Raw genomic sequence first — 13,959 nt, forward strand, 5'->3', positions numbered from 1 at the left:
TACTTATAATTATGTAGTTACAATTTTTAATTGTAAATACATAATGGTGGCATCATTAAAAACATCTGTGTGAAGATTTCTTGTCGCGTACCTTCCTATATTCTATTGTAGGAAGGACTATTACATATTAATGACTACACTCGGGAGCAAAAAAATCGACTCAAGTCACATTTTTTGGTTTTTGTCATGTTTTTCGGAAACGGCCAATATTTTAGTAAAAGTGAGATTGCAATATTATTGTTTATTTATTAAGCTATCAAAAACATTAATAACTCATAAAATCAGTTAGGTAATTTTCAGGTAATTGTTATTTTTGTAGAAAATGAGATTTTACCTGCTTTGATTACGCACGAGTTGAGCCCCTTTGAGAGCCATAAAAACCGATTTAAGACGAAACAGGAGCTGAGTTTTAAATATTTTAGGTAAATATACCCGTCTCGCTAACGGAAGCGGCACCTAAAAGTAGTGCGTTTACATTTAGATTTTATTCTAGAAATTCTAGACTAGTATTTTTTTATACAATCTTTTTAATGTTTGACGATCCTTTTGTGAAATTTTTAGTGTTAAATTTGATATGTATAATAATCCAATTTTATTATGGAATAATATTAACATCAATAAATTGCTCTGATAATTAGATTAAGATTAATTACGATTCATAAGAGCTTGTTGCTAGGCCTACATGAATAAAGTATATTTTGATTGATTTTGATTGATTGATTGCGATAAGGACAAGGCGAAAAATCCTGCGTAAAAATCTCAAAAATCGAGGTTTTGTACTCCTCTGTTTCCTCCTCCAAAACTTAACCAATCGTAACCAAATTTGGAAATCTAAATGATTATGAAATTATCTGTGTCGGACCGTTTTGCTTTTTTGGCTAATTGATATCAGTTTTGAATGCCACGCCTCTCATTGCGGCATAGTCAATTAGGCCATTTTGGCCATTTTTGAAGGGCTCTAGCGCCTTAAGAAACAAAAATATCAAAAAAAGCAAAACGGTCCGACACAGATATTGACAATATTAATCTGTGTTGAAAAAATCATTGCTCTAGCTTCAAAAACCACGGAGGAAAACGAGGAGTACGTTTGTATGGAGAAATGACCACTCCCGTTGGCTCTTAACCAGTTATTTCTTATCAGTCGCTTATCAGAAGTTGACCTGTGCATATCTCACGCAATTATTCACTGGAATCACCTGGATAAAATGGACACCACAGAAACTGAAGCCAGCCAAGTCATCGTCTTGCTGAATCAAGGCCTTAAGCAGCGTGAAGTTGCTGAACAGCTGAATTTAAGTCAGTCTGCTGTCTCCAGAGTCTACCAAAAGTTCACATGGACTGGAAGGCTTGCTCAGAAACCTGGATATGTCCGTCCCAGGTGCACATCGAAGAGTGAGGATCACTTCATTGTTGCGGCCAGTCTGCGTGATCGAATCCGTACCGGCGTTGACATCCAGCAGCAGCTGATGCAGGACCGAGAGCAACCAGTGAGCTCTTGGACAGTTCGGCGAAGACTTCAGGAAGCCAACCTTACCCTAAAAAGGCCTGCCACAGGGCCAAAACTGACCGCGAGGCACTCGGTTCTCCCCTCCATTGATATCCCCGCCCAAATTATGACGGAACCTCCACTGTAGGCGACTGTCTCGGAGATGCAATATGGCGCAAACCGTTCTCCACGACTTCGGTATACCCGTCTTCTTCTGTTACTGCCATGGAAACACACCCTGCACTCATCACTGAAGAGAACACGGCTCCATTGCTCGTACGTTCAATTTTCATAAGTCGAAACGAATCCACGCGAGCGTTCCGGTGCCTCCCTGTCAGTTTCGCCGCTGTAGCAGGCCTTTTTGGGGTAAGGTTGGCTTCCTTAAGTCTCCGTTGAACTGTCCAAGAGCTTACTGGTTCCTCTCGGTCCTGCATCAGCTGCTGCTGGATGTCAACGCCGGTACGGTGTCGATCACGCAGACCGGCCGCAACAATGAAGTGGTCCTCTCTCCTCGATGTGGACCTAGGAAGGCCAGATCCAGGTTTCTGAGCAAGCCTTCCAGTCCATGTGAACTTTTGGTAGACTCTGGTGACAGCAGACTGACTTAAATTCAGCTGTTCAGCAACTTCACGCTGCTTAAGGCCTTGATTCAGCAAGACGATGACTTGGCTGGCTTCAGTTTCTGTGGTGTCCATTTTATCCAGGTGATTCCAGTGAATAATTGCGTGAGATATGCACAGGTCAACTTCTGATAAGCGACTGATAAGAAATAATCGGTTAAATCGGTTTTTATGGCTCTCAAAGGGGCTCAACTCGTGCGTAATCAAAGCAGGTAAAATCTCATTTTCTACAAAAATAACAATTACCTGAAAATTACCTAACCGATTTTTTGGGTTATTAATGTTTTTGATAGCTTAATAAATAAACAATAATATTGCAATCTCACTTTTACCAAAATATTGACCGTTTTCGAAAAACACGACTAAAACTAAAAAATGCGACTTGAGTCGATTTTTTTGCTCCCGAGTGTAGAATGTTATTTAATGCTTCGCTTCCTCGTAGTGATCAAACCGTGTACTTACCACCGATCCATCATCCTTTGAGGCGTGAACAAAAAGGTTTATTAATAGCTACATGAAAATCGTAATAGGTTACCGTAGCGATATTAATTGGCTATTGCCTCGTCTATTACGTTTTACGGCGTGTCTAATCTCGCGCGGACCACTTAGGGGAGCAAAATTACTAAGGCGAAAACTCATCAAGTATATCTAACTGAATATTAGCAATATGGAAAAGGTTAGGGTGATTCCCTCATCACCTATTAGGGCAATATAGAGGTTTTGCGTGTCCGACCTCATGATAACGCGATCATGTCGAGCGGCATTCCTTCTAGCCTAAATGAGAAATAAAGGGACGAACTCATACGATACTGATTGAGTTGCTTCAATGAACAAAAGTAGACACAAATACTGACTAAATTAAATTACCCATTAACGCCATTAGTGTAGTATTAATTATAATGACTTATCTACGTTTTTTAGTGAACTACGGTCGTTAACTTGATTATTAATACAGGTCATTATTGAGACAAAGATCAAATTTAAATAAATTATGAGCCATTCTTAGAAAAGAAGCGTACTTAATTATAAAAGTTTCCTACTTCTGAGTAAATATTAAATACCTATTACAATCAGGCTTTTACGAGTATTTCCGTTCCGTCATTCTTTTCCATTAACTTCTTATTTACATACTCAGTTAAAACAATAGACAGTAGGTATTGAAAATCTATAATAATATTCAGTGTTAAATTTTGCGTCTTTCAGAGCTCTGTAATAAACACATAAAGGGGCCCACTGATTAAAGTCCGCCGGAAGGTATCGGCCTGTCAGTTAGAACAAAATTTTGACAGTTCCAAACAACTGACAGGCCGATACCGTCCGGCGGCCTGTTAATCAGTGGGCCCCTTTAAGTATTCTACTCTAAAAAGGGATCGTTATCACAAGCACTTCAGTGACTTCCGTGATATGAATACACACTAGGGCACCATAGCGTGGATAGTATAGTTGTTATTAATTTCCGTACCCCGTACTGTATGTCGTAGACCGGAAGCGGACGGTCGAGGTCCGGAAGACGTAGTTCCCGCCGGTCTGGTTCGGGGCTCGCCTCGCGCCGCCCTCGGCCTTCAGATGACGACGTGGTTGCACTGCTAGTTGTTGCTGATAACCTAATATGGAAAAAAAAAAGTTATAAAAATGGCCCATTATTAACACTTCTTTTATAATTGTGACCTTTCCGGGCCGCCTTTTGGAGCTGGTGTGCTAAAAACGTGAAAAGAATATTGTTATGACACCAGGTGCTATAATAAGCATATAGCTCCATTCGGTCTTTAAAATTCGCCACTCGTTGTGAATTTCCTACTTTACGCACTTGTATCGTAAATAACTTTGTATTAGATTAGATAGTAGGTATTCAGATAGCCTATAAATATAAAGCAAAGAAAAACTATAATATGCTAAAACTTTAGGCCCATTCGTAAGGCAATAGGTAATAAGGTAATACGTAATCTTATTGGTAATGGGCAAGGCAACATTTCCAACGTAGGTATACATTCTTATACATTGGATATTTAGATTTTTTTCAAATTACAAAATTTTTAATTATACTTTGTGTAAATTATATCGCGCGTAGATAACAGGCCATTATCCCGATCCCTTTAAAATACACGCGTATCCAAATTGCTCTACAAACACAAACGGCGATGTGAGAGATTTTTAGTCAATCCCCGCCCGTATTTTGTTGCCAGTGCGAGTGTTTGCCGATTTGTTATAAGACAAAAGGTCAAAATGTGCGCGACGTAGCGACTTTTGTCGTTAGTCACGTCTTATAAGCCTCAAAAAGCAATTTCAAGCTCGTAAGTCATTTGTCAGTTGTCACTATGAAATTAGTGTTTATTAGAAAGGGACAAATGTATTAGTTAGCAAAGTGTGATGGATACCTTTGTCACCTTTGTGCAGGGGGTTGCGCGGGAGGCCTCTTTCAGTAGGTGTACAAATGTATTCAATTTTATATTTATTTAGGGTTCTTAGATTTGAAACTAAAGTTTTATTCATAGGTAGGTATATTTAGTTCAATAAGTAGTAATTGGCTGTTTATGTTATTGTTACCTACTTCTTATATTCTAATAAACTTTACTATTGTCGAACTCTAGGTCCCACTTTGTCGCTTATAATGAGGACGAGATTTGCTTGTATCTTTATACGAATAACCTGTCAAAGCGTCCTTATACTCGTATATGGCAAGCGTCAGAGTGGGACTTCTCGCTTGGAAACGACACATTTATAAAGACTTAAGTAAAGGTTAATGAATAAAGGGTTAATGAATATATTACGCTGGCGATATTTTTGGTATGAAACAATAAATCTTTCAATAAATCAATAAATCAAAAGAGCTTTCAGCAGAATTTACCAACGATACCGCCTTCTTCGAATTAATTAAGTAGGTGTATACAGAGTAGACCCTATTTCTATGAGTAGACCGAGAATAACATGTTATGAAATACATATTGACGTACCGTAACTGCGGGTTACTTTGACCAAAAATAATCAAACTTTTTGCAAACGCGTCTGCCATTTCTACGGTTATTGATATATTAGAACGAGATCAAGTTTAATAGTAACTTAAGGATATATTCAATAAGTTTACCCATATAAAAAGAAAAATACACACGTATTAATATTTTTTCTTTTTTTGGGCCAATGTTGTTTATAAGGGAGGGCTACTATGGTCCAAAATGATATGGTCGTTCTATAGCATATTGTGTGCATATTTGGGCCAATGAAAGTACAACGTAGGGGTAATAAAAACATAACAAGAAGTATGTGGTAAGGTAAATGTACGCTCCACCGAACGCTCAAAATCCGTCCGTATCACCGAATTTCTTCTATTTTAGGCTATAAGTCGATTACCTACAGCTGATATTTAGTTGCGTATTTTTTTTCCACGAGCTAAATACCTATCCCTTCCATTATGCCCCAGAGTCAGCCAATTTGTGCCGCAGTTGGGACGTGGCAACTGATCGAAACGGATCATCGCTGCCGATTGTCACTTTGTATGGGCAACCTTAAAGAAATCGTTAACAAGTTGCGTATATTTGTTAAGGTCATAAAACCTTTTAAAATTATTTCTGTGTTTCAAAGTATGGTTTTACAGTGTGATTACCTAATTAGTTTGTGTATTTTAGTAAATTTAATTAATATAGTGCAGTTATATTATTAGAAATTAAGCTTAATGTGAGTTCGGTGATGAGTATACCAACAATTTGATTGGAAGGTATTATCGAACAGCGTCCGGAATCAGGGAAAGCGTATGTTTTTGAAATTATTTTTCTAGTGGTGGATTACGAACTATTTAGATTAACTACGTAATTTCACAAATAAATTAATGTATTTGTAATTTTATGAGCAATTGCCGAACAACAATAACCTATATAGATTATTATAAAACTGCGTTTGAAATGTTCATGTTTTACGACTTTTTGGCATCAAAATAAGGTTTTTGGCAAGACTGTTATCAAACAATAATTTTAGATATCTTACGTCAGTATTAGCAAGAACTTTATACGGGTACGGTTTTGTAATGGATTCAAGTATTAAATTTAATGATAGATTTGTAGCTATACCATATTGATTACGATTTAAATACTATTTTCAAAATCTGTTCGCGAAATAAGTTCCACATATTTTCCATGTTTCGTTCACCGAACGGCCGTTCGGTGAATGGTACCCATGGTCTCTGCTACCGAACTCATGTTGCGTTGGCCATGTTTCTATTCAACGTTCATTAGAATATCATCCTTATTACGATAACGGCTAGGTCGATATTTATATGTTTATTTTTTGTGACTATGATTTCAATGCCAGCGCTTCTCAAACTTTAGACATACTTACTGGACGCCTGATAATAGTCTCCGATTGTGGACAAAAAACTCAATAAGATAATAAAAATAATACAGCAATAATATTTTATACAGGATGGTCCAAAACTTGACGTCCAAAATTTTTTTTGGACCCTCTCGTAGTGGGCGATTGTGACTTTATAAACTTTTAACTTTTGTTATGATATTCCGGGGTTCCCATACAGGGTGCCTAAAAAATAACTGCATTCCCATTGTCAGCGAGGTTTTGGGATTATACCGAGCAACTTTTACTATGGGACCAACCCCGAAATCGCGAAAAAAAATTTACCCTTCCATAGAAAATGGATCAATTAAAATGTATGAAACAGCCAAATATTTTTTATACATATACGTACATGTTTTATAATTGTTGCATACGTACCTATTTGGTACGACTTATTTTTCAATAAAAAAAGACACGTCAAGATCGCTTACCGTCTTTCTAATGCTAAAAAACAAAGTATAGTAGGGATTTAATACTGAACTACTAAAGTTTGAGCACCACTCAACACCATATTTTCATACAATTATTTCCTAGTTCGGTAATGCGGCCTCCCTATTCGGTATAATGTGCAAATCACGTTTCTTAGTTCGGTAAATGGTACAATCAAGGAAACCGGAAAAAATTACTTTAAAAATGTTTTTAATATACGTGCAATCATTTCAGTAATTTATAGGTATGTTTAAATGAGGACAAATTTACCTGTGTTTCTATTATAGTAGTGAACATATGCGTATGAAAATACCAGAGCTAATTAAAAAAAGAAACGTGCTTTCTGGTCTTAAGCGTTCGGTGGAGCGTACATTTACCTTACTAATAAGAGAATTTTTTGAAAAAATTAACAAAATTTCGACTTATAAATTTAGACAAATAAATCTACAAAAAAAAAATTGTGCATTGAGATAAACACCTTTTTTAAGCTAAAATAATCACTTTCTTTAAGCAAAGAAAATGTGCATGGCAATAATCAAGCTACTTCTAAGTAACATTTCTTACTTAACTTAGATGGTTTAGTTTTTTTTTCTGTCAGACTTGACCTTGATAGGAGATCAACGTAATCATATAAATTTCGCTTATACGTAATTCAGCCTCATTTAAAAAACAGCCTTTATTTCAACTTTTTGAGACTGCTTTTACTCTTATGGGCTTTATTTTCTGCAAACCTGATGATGTTGCGTCTGTCCGTGATGAAGTACTAATGGAGACCCCGGCAGCCACATTTATTATTTCTTCTTAACGTTTATTCTTGTTTCTATGCTTGTGCCACATCGAGAATGGTGCAGTTTTTGAATAGAAATCTCAGATATAAGATCATTGTTGATGACTCGGTCCTGGTTTGGTAATCTATCCAGCGGTTCTTTTTTGTGTGGAGGATATATTCCAGTCTTGGCTCAGGGCCAATGTAGCCCGTAAAGCGGGATAAAGTATACCTCCCTTTGTAGAATAGTTTTCTTGGAGGTGGGGCGTGCGGGATGAAGGCGAAATTAAAGGCTTGACTACGAAGGTATTATAAGTGTATTCCAGTCGGCGCTATTCTAATCACAATTATACTTGGACTAACACAACTACTAAACTAACTGCCTAAGGCCGAACGGCGTCCTAAAGGACAGCAGTCGAACGCAAAGGTGAATTATACTGAGGATTTTAAACTAACTAGTCAAGTAGGGCCGGAAGGGTCCCAAAGGGTACGCAGTCCGTTCGCCTAGCGACTCCTAACTAATTCTTCACATTAACAATATTCGGTGCATCGGGTCCTTATTCTAGGAAAAATCTTAACACCGCCATGTAGGGTTAGTATGCGCGCTGTACAGTGACATCTAGTGACAAGTTGGTAAACAGTTAAATTGTACGAACATGCGCGTTGTTTTTATGTACGTTAAACTATTTAGATACGTTCGGTATATTTTTAGGAACATGTTACATGATGTTCTGTATTTTTTACAGGTTTCAGAAACGAGTTATGATAGGCCTACTAACACCATCTTTATGCATATAGAAGAACTATACATGTATGAGTGTTCAGGATTACGTTAATCTAAATCTATACATTTGCTATGTTTTAGTAAAAATACAAGTGTTATGAAATGCTTGAAATCATAATTTTAAGTCTCCAGGAACATTGGGTTTAAGAACAAAACATTGGGTACTAGTAGAGCCATCTAGTGAGGCGTAAGGAACTAAAAGTTGCCTAGGATCTGGAAGCTATCAAATTTACATTAATCTTAGTTTGCACATTCGTTATGTTTACATAAAAATCTAGGCAACACATAACACAAGTTACGCAAGGTTTTGGATTTTTAACACTACGGGAAAGATAAAATATCGCTAATGTTTACATCGAAATCGAGGACTACTAGCGCCATCTAGTAGGCTCCATGTGAACTAAACATAGCTTGTTGATGTTTTGGGGAAAATTCGCGTTACAGTCTCCCCCTCTGGAACTGCAGACGACCCGGCGCGGTGACAGGAGAGGTGCGTCGCGTTTATTTTCGGGGTCGTCCACGGCGCCTCGTGTTCGTTACGGTCTCTGTGTTGGGAATAGGGGAGGCTTTCTTGGGTCTCCCCCTCTTCCGCAAAGGTTGCACGGGCATAGGCAAGTTTGCGTCGTCGCTACTTCGGTATGGGCTCAGATCCTTCGCGTGGTACAGACCTACTGCTTCGGTAGGGTTACTGGGTGAGGCGAGGATGTAAGTGGAAGTCCCAATCCGTTCCTTTATGAGGTAGGGCCCGTCTCGCCGTGGAGCGAACTTCGCGCTAACTCCTTTAGCGGCATTGCTTAGGGTGTGTGTGGTCACTAACACGAGATCGTTATTCCTATAGACAGGGGTCTCTCTTCGATCCTTGTCAGCGGTTTCTTTCCTTTGCTCCTCTTTTTGTTCACGGGTTTCTCTTGCTTTCTTTAGCGTGTCCGCTAGCAGTAGCAGTTTTGGGGTAATCTCTGGTACGAAGTTCTCGGATATAATAACTTCACGCAGATCTTTCTCGTTGTCGTCAGGAGTTTTAAGTTCCCGAGCGAACGTTAAATACGCTGGGGTGTATCCCGTAACCAGACTAGGTGCAGTATTCATGGCAAATCTTATAGCGGATAGCTTCTCATCCCAGTTAGTGTGGTCTTCCTGGACTAATATGGCCAATTGTACCTTCAGATCTCGGTTTTTTCGTTCCACCGGATTAGCTGCTGGATGGTAGACGGGGGTAAACTGGTGCTTAACTCCTAAGCAGTAAGTTACTTGCTGCATGGTTGCACTGACGAATTGCGGTCCATTGTCGCTGATAAGCCTTCGTGGCAACCCGTAGCGGAGGAATATCTCATTCACTAACAATGAGGCGCAGTTTTCAGCGTTCGCTGTTTGCATCTGGAACAACTCCACCCAGCCGGTGGCTACATCTTCCACAATGAAGATCCATGTGTTTCCTTTCTTCGTCGCGGGCAGGGGTCCAAACAAGTCGAAAGCTATCACCTCGAAACGCTGGTTCAAGGGAGTTGTTTGGAGCAGTCCAGCAGGCTTCAAGTTTGTGGGCTTGTATCTCTGACAAGGCAAGCAGTTTTTGACATAGGATTCTATGTATTTCCGCATACCCTTCCAGTAATACCTACGGGCAATTCTCTGGTACGTCTTTTCTATGCCGTAGTGGCCAGCAAGAGGATGATCGTGATATGTTGCCAGGACGTTTGCCCATTCATGTTGGGGTACCACTAGCTGTGCATCTTCGCATTCTTCGCTGGGGTTATACCTATACAATAAGCCATTGTTTAAGAGGTACCCTTTGTTGCTCCAATAAGCAGCATTTTCGCTATCGGTGCTTTCCAAAGCGTGCACGATTTTTGCTATGAGCTCGTCCTTCATCTGCTCATAGCGTATCTCAGCGGGGCTACGTGTGACAGCGTCGGTGACCGTGACAGTACATATCTCACATTTCTCTGTGCTTTCCGGATGACAGAAAGGTCGGGATAAAGTGTCAGCTGTCACGTTTGTTTTGCCGGGCAGGTACTTGATCGTGACATCGTACGCTTGTATTTGTAAGGCCCACCTCGCTAGGCGGCCTGTTGGGGACTTCAGCGTCATTAGCCATCTGAGGGCTTGATGATCCGTGTAGACAGTCACCGGGAGACCCTCGATGTAACCTCGGAATTTGCGGATCGCCCAAACCACTGCAAGTGCCTCTCTCTCTGTGGTTGTGTAGTTCTTCTCCGCTGGAATCAAGAGGCGGCTGGCGTACTCGACGGGGTGCTCGTCTTGTCCCTCCCCCTGGACCAAGACTGCCCCGAGCGCGTAACTACTGGCGTCAGCCTTGATTATATAGGGTTTTGTCTCGTCTGCTTGTCTTAGAACCGGTGCAGTTGTGAGGCAAGTCTTCAGCGTGCGGAAGGCTTCTTCTTGCTCGGCATTCCATTGCCAGGGCTGGTCCTTTTTGGTCAGACGTGTTAGCGGTTCACCTATCTTCGCAAAGTTTGGGATAAAACGTCTATACCAGGAACATGTTTGCAAAAACGATAGCAATTGCTGTAGGTTCCCAGGCGCAGGCATCTGTGTTATGGCAGCCACTTTCTGAGGATCAACCTGTAGACCTTGGGGGGTTATGTAGTGTCCCAAATATTTCACAGTTGCACAACAGAAACTACATTTGTCCAGATTCACGGCTAGGTTGATTTCTTTCAATCTCTTAAACACCTGGTCTAAATCCGTCAGGTGATTTTCGAAAGTCTCTGAAAAGATGATCAGGTCATCTAGGTAGGCCAACATTTTAATTGTCTGCAGGCTTACTCGCACTCGATCAATAAGGCGTTGGAACGTCGCAGGGGCGTTACGAAGGCCGAAGGGCATCCTTTTGAAGCGGTAAATTCCAAATGGAGTGATAAAAGCCGTCTTATCCTGGTCTTCATTCCTGACTTTCACCTGCCAGTATCCTGCTCGAAGGTCAAGTGTGGTCATGTAGGCGGTGGGCTTGGCTGCGTGCAGCAGATCATCGATCCTAGGGATCGGATAAGTGTCCGGGACCGTGATGGCGTTCAGGCGTCGATAGTCAACGCACACCCGAGTACTACCATCCTTCTTGGGTACCATGACGACGGGAGCTGCCCATGCGGAATGACACGGCTCTATAACCTTCTCCTCCAACATCTTCTGTATTTCTTCCTTCAGTATTTTCTGACGTGGTGGTGACAATCGATATGGCGGAATAGAGATTGGTCCATGGTCCACAGTTTCTATAGCGTGTTCTGCCATCGTGGTTGGTTCCTTGCTAAATTGGAACACTTGTTCGTTGTCGCGCAGTAGTACCTCCAGCTGGGCTTTCTGGCTGTCATTGAGCAAGGTAGATTGTGCAACCTTTACTTCAAGCGAATTTATGGCAGTTCTGCTAGGTTCTGGGAATAGAGCAAGCGAATTTGGTGACAGCTCGACTTCCGATTTTTCAAGAGTCTTCTCAGCGTCGTCGTACAGGCAGTCTACAAACCTCGGAGAGTACCCGTCGAATAGGGGGGCCTCTAGGAAGTCTAAGGGTTTCGTCCTTTTGGGAGCGGGTACTTCCGGCAAATCAGCAATTGTGACAGGAATCAAATGATAGGGGACGGCAGCGTTCTCGGAAGGTAGTTCAGCGTCGAATGGCAGGGCACGTTGCAGAAAAGACCTTCTTGGGCAGCGTGTTGAAGCCGTGCGTTTCGCAGGGGCGCTCTCTGACACCGCCGATGCTGCTATGCCATGGCCATATCCTATACCTATAGCAGGATCTAACCAGTAGGTTGATGAAGCACCCTCGTCATCCTCCTCTCCCAACTCGTAAATGCCTGTGGGGTTGTCGACGAAGTGCCACGTCATCTGTGGCACATTGACCACCATGCCGGCATCCTGCAGAAAGGGTATCCCCAGGAGTGTTCGTGTGTCCCGTTTGCCCGGGAACACAATGAATTTCGTAGGGACGGCACGGTCACACACTTTGACTACGCATTTAAATTTTAAAAAATCTTGTAGCTTTTCGTCGCCATCAGCCAGTGTCACTCGTGCGGGTTCAGCACTGATGCGGTAGCCACGCATTTTCAAGCAAGTGTATAGTTGATAAGAGGCTACATTGCTTTTGGCACCCGTGTCAATGAAGGCTGTCCCCGTGATGGTATCAATGCCAATGCCAATCATAGGCCTCTTGCGTATATCCATCGAATCATCTTCCACTATGCCAGTGGCGCAGAAATCGAGGCGTTCCGTCTTGGCTATTTTCTTGGTCTCGGCACACTTCGGGCATTTGCTTCGCACCACTCCAGGCGTTCCGCAACCGTAGCAAGCAAAAAGTGGTTGAGATGGAGATGGCGCTTGTGTGGCCGTTGCGGTTGTGACAGCAGCTGAAGATTTGGCTTTTGTGGTATCTCGGTTTGCCTCACGTGCTGCTGCTTCCCTCGCCTTCTTCCGGCAAACATCTTCTGTGTGGCCCGTAATCCGACAATAGTTACAACGGATCCGCTCCTTCTTTACTGGTAGCGGTGGCTCGTCGTTCAGTAACAATTCTGCAGACTGTGCTGCTTCCAGGAGAGAGTCAAAACTCAAGACAGTTTCCCTTGGAACCTTCTCTTTTATACGTCTGTGTAGGTTCCCGTATACTATGTCGATTTGCTGAGTTTCTGTGAGTGGCTCTGGTAGCTGAGCAAGCAGGTCTCGTTTCTTGGCTACAAAGGTCTCTGTCAGCTCACGAGGACCTTGATCAGTCATGACGATTTCTTTGTACAGCATATGCGCCGGTTTTTTGGGTGCAAATGCTCTACGCAATCTGCTGTCGAAGTCCGCCCAGGTTTTTACAGAATCCTTTATGCCGTTCCACCAAACGGCTGCGGTGTCCTTGAGGATGAGAGGTAGGCTACGTAGCGCGTCGCTGTCGCTTATGTTCCCGACGTTTTTGAAGCACGTAGCCGCCGTCAGGAACGTTCGCACGCAGGCTGGATCCCTTGTACCGTCGTAGGAGAAGGTGGCCTTAGCAAAGGAGCTATGTTTCGCCGGAGACGGAGCAGGTCGTGCAGCGCTGGTAATTGCTCCCAATAGCTGCTGGAACTGGCTCACTGTCATATTGACCGCCATCTCTACGTTTTGCCGCAATATTTTCGCTCTTCGCGTCTCGACAGGCATATACCTTGCGACGTCACGGCACGGCCCTCACGTTGTGCGCCAGATGTAGAATAGTTTTCTTGGAGGTGGGGCGTGCGGGATGAAGGCGAAATTAAAGGCTTGACTACGAAGGTATTATAAGTGTATTCCAGTCGGCGCTATTCTAATCACAATTATACTTGGACTAACACAACTACTAAACTAACTGCCTAAGGCCGAACGGCGTCCTAAAGGACAGCAGTCGAACGCAAAGGTGAATTATACTGAGGATTTTAAACTAACTAGTCAAGTAGGGCCGGAAGGGTCCCAAAGGGTACGCAGTCCGTTCGCCTAGCGACTCCTAACTAATTCTTCACATTAACAATATTCGGTGCATCGGGTCCTTATTCTAGGAAAAATCTTAACACCGCCATGTAGGGTTAGTATG

General features: G+C 42.0%; 1 protein-coding gene across 1 annotated transcript in view; it reads right to left on the minus strand.

Moving 5' to 3' along the window:
- The window catches only part of LOC134791982 (uncharacterized), a 171,587-nt gene that overhangs the window by 14,318 nt on the left and 143,310 nt on the right, over positions 1-13,959 (minus strand). Inside the window, exon 6 of the mRNA XM_063763083.1 lies at positions 3,569-3,710. Within this exon, the coding sequence (XP_063619153.1) occupies positions 3,569-3,710 (142 nt within the window). The remainder of the gene's footprint in view (positions 1-3,568; positions 3,711-13,959) is intronic.

The sequence above is a fragment of the Cydia splendana genome, chromosome 1, assembly GCF_910591565.1.
Source record: "Cydia splendana chromosome 1, ilCydSple1.2, whole genome shotgun sequence".
NCBI classification, from domain to species: Eukaryota; Metazoa; Arthropoda; class Insecta; order Lepidoptera; family Tortricidae; genus Cydia; species Cydia splendana.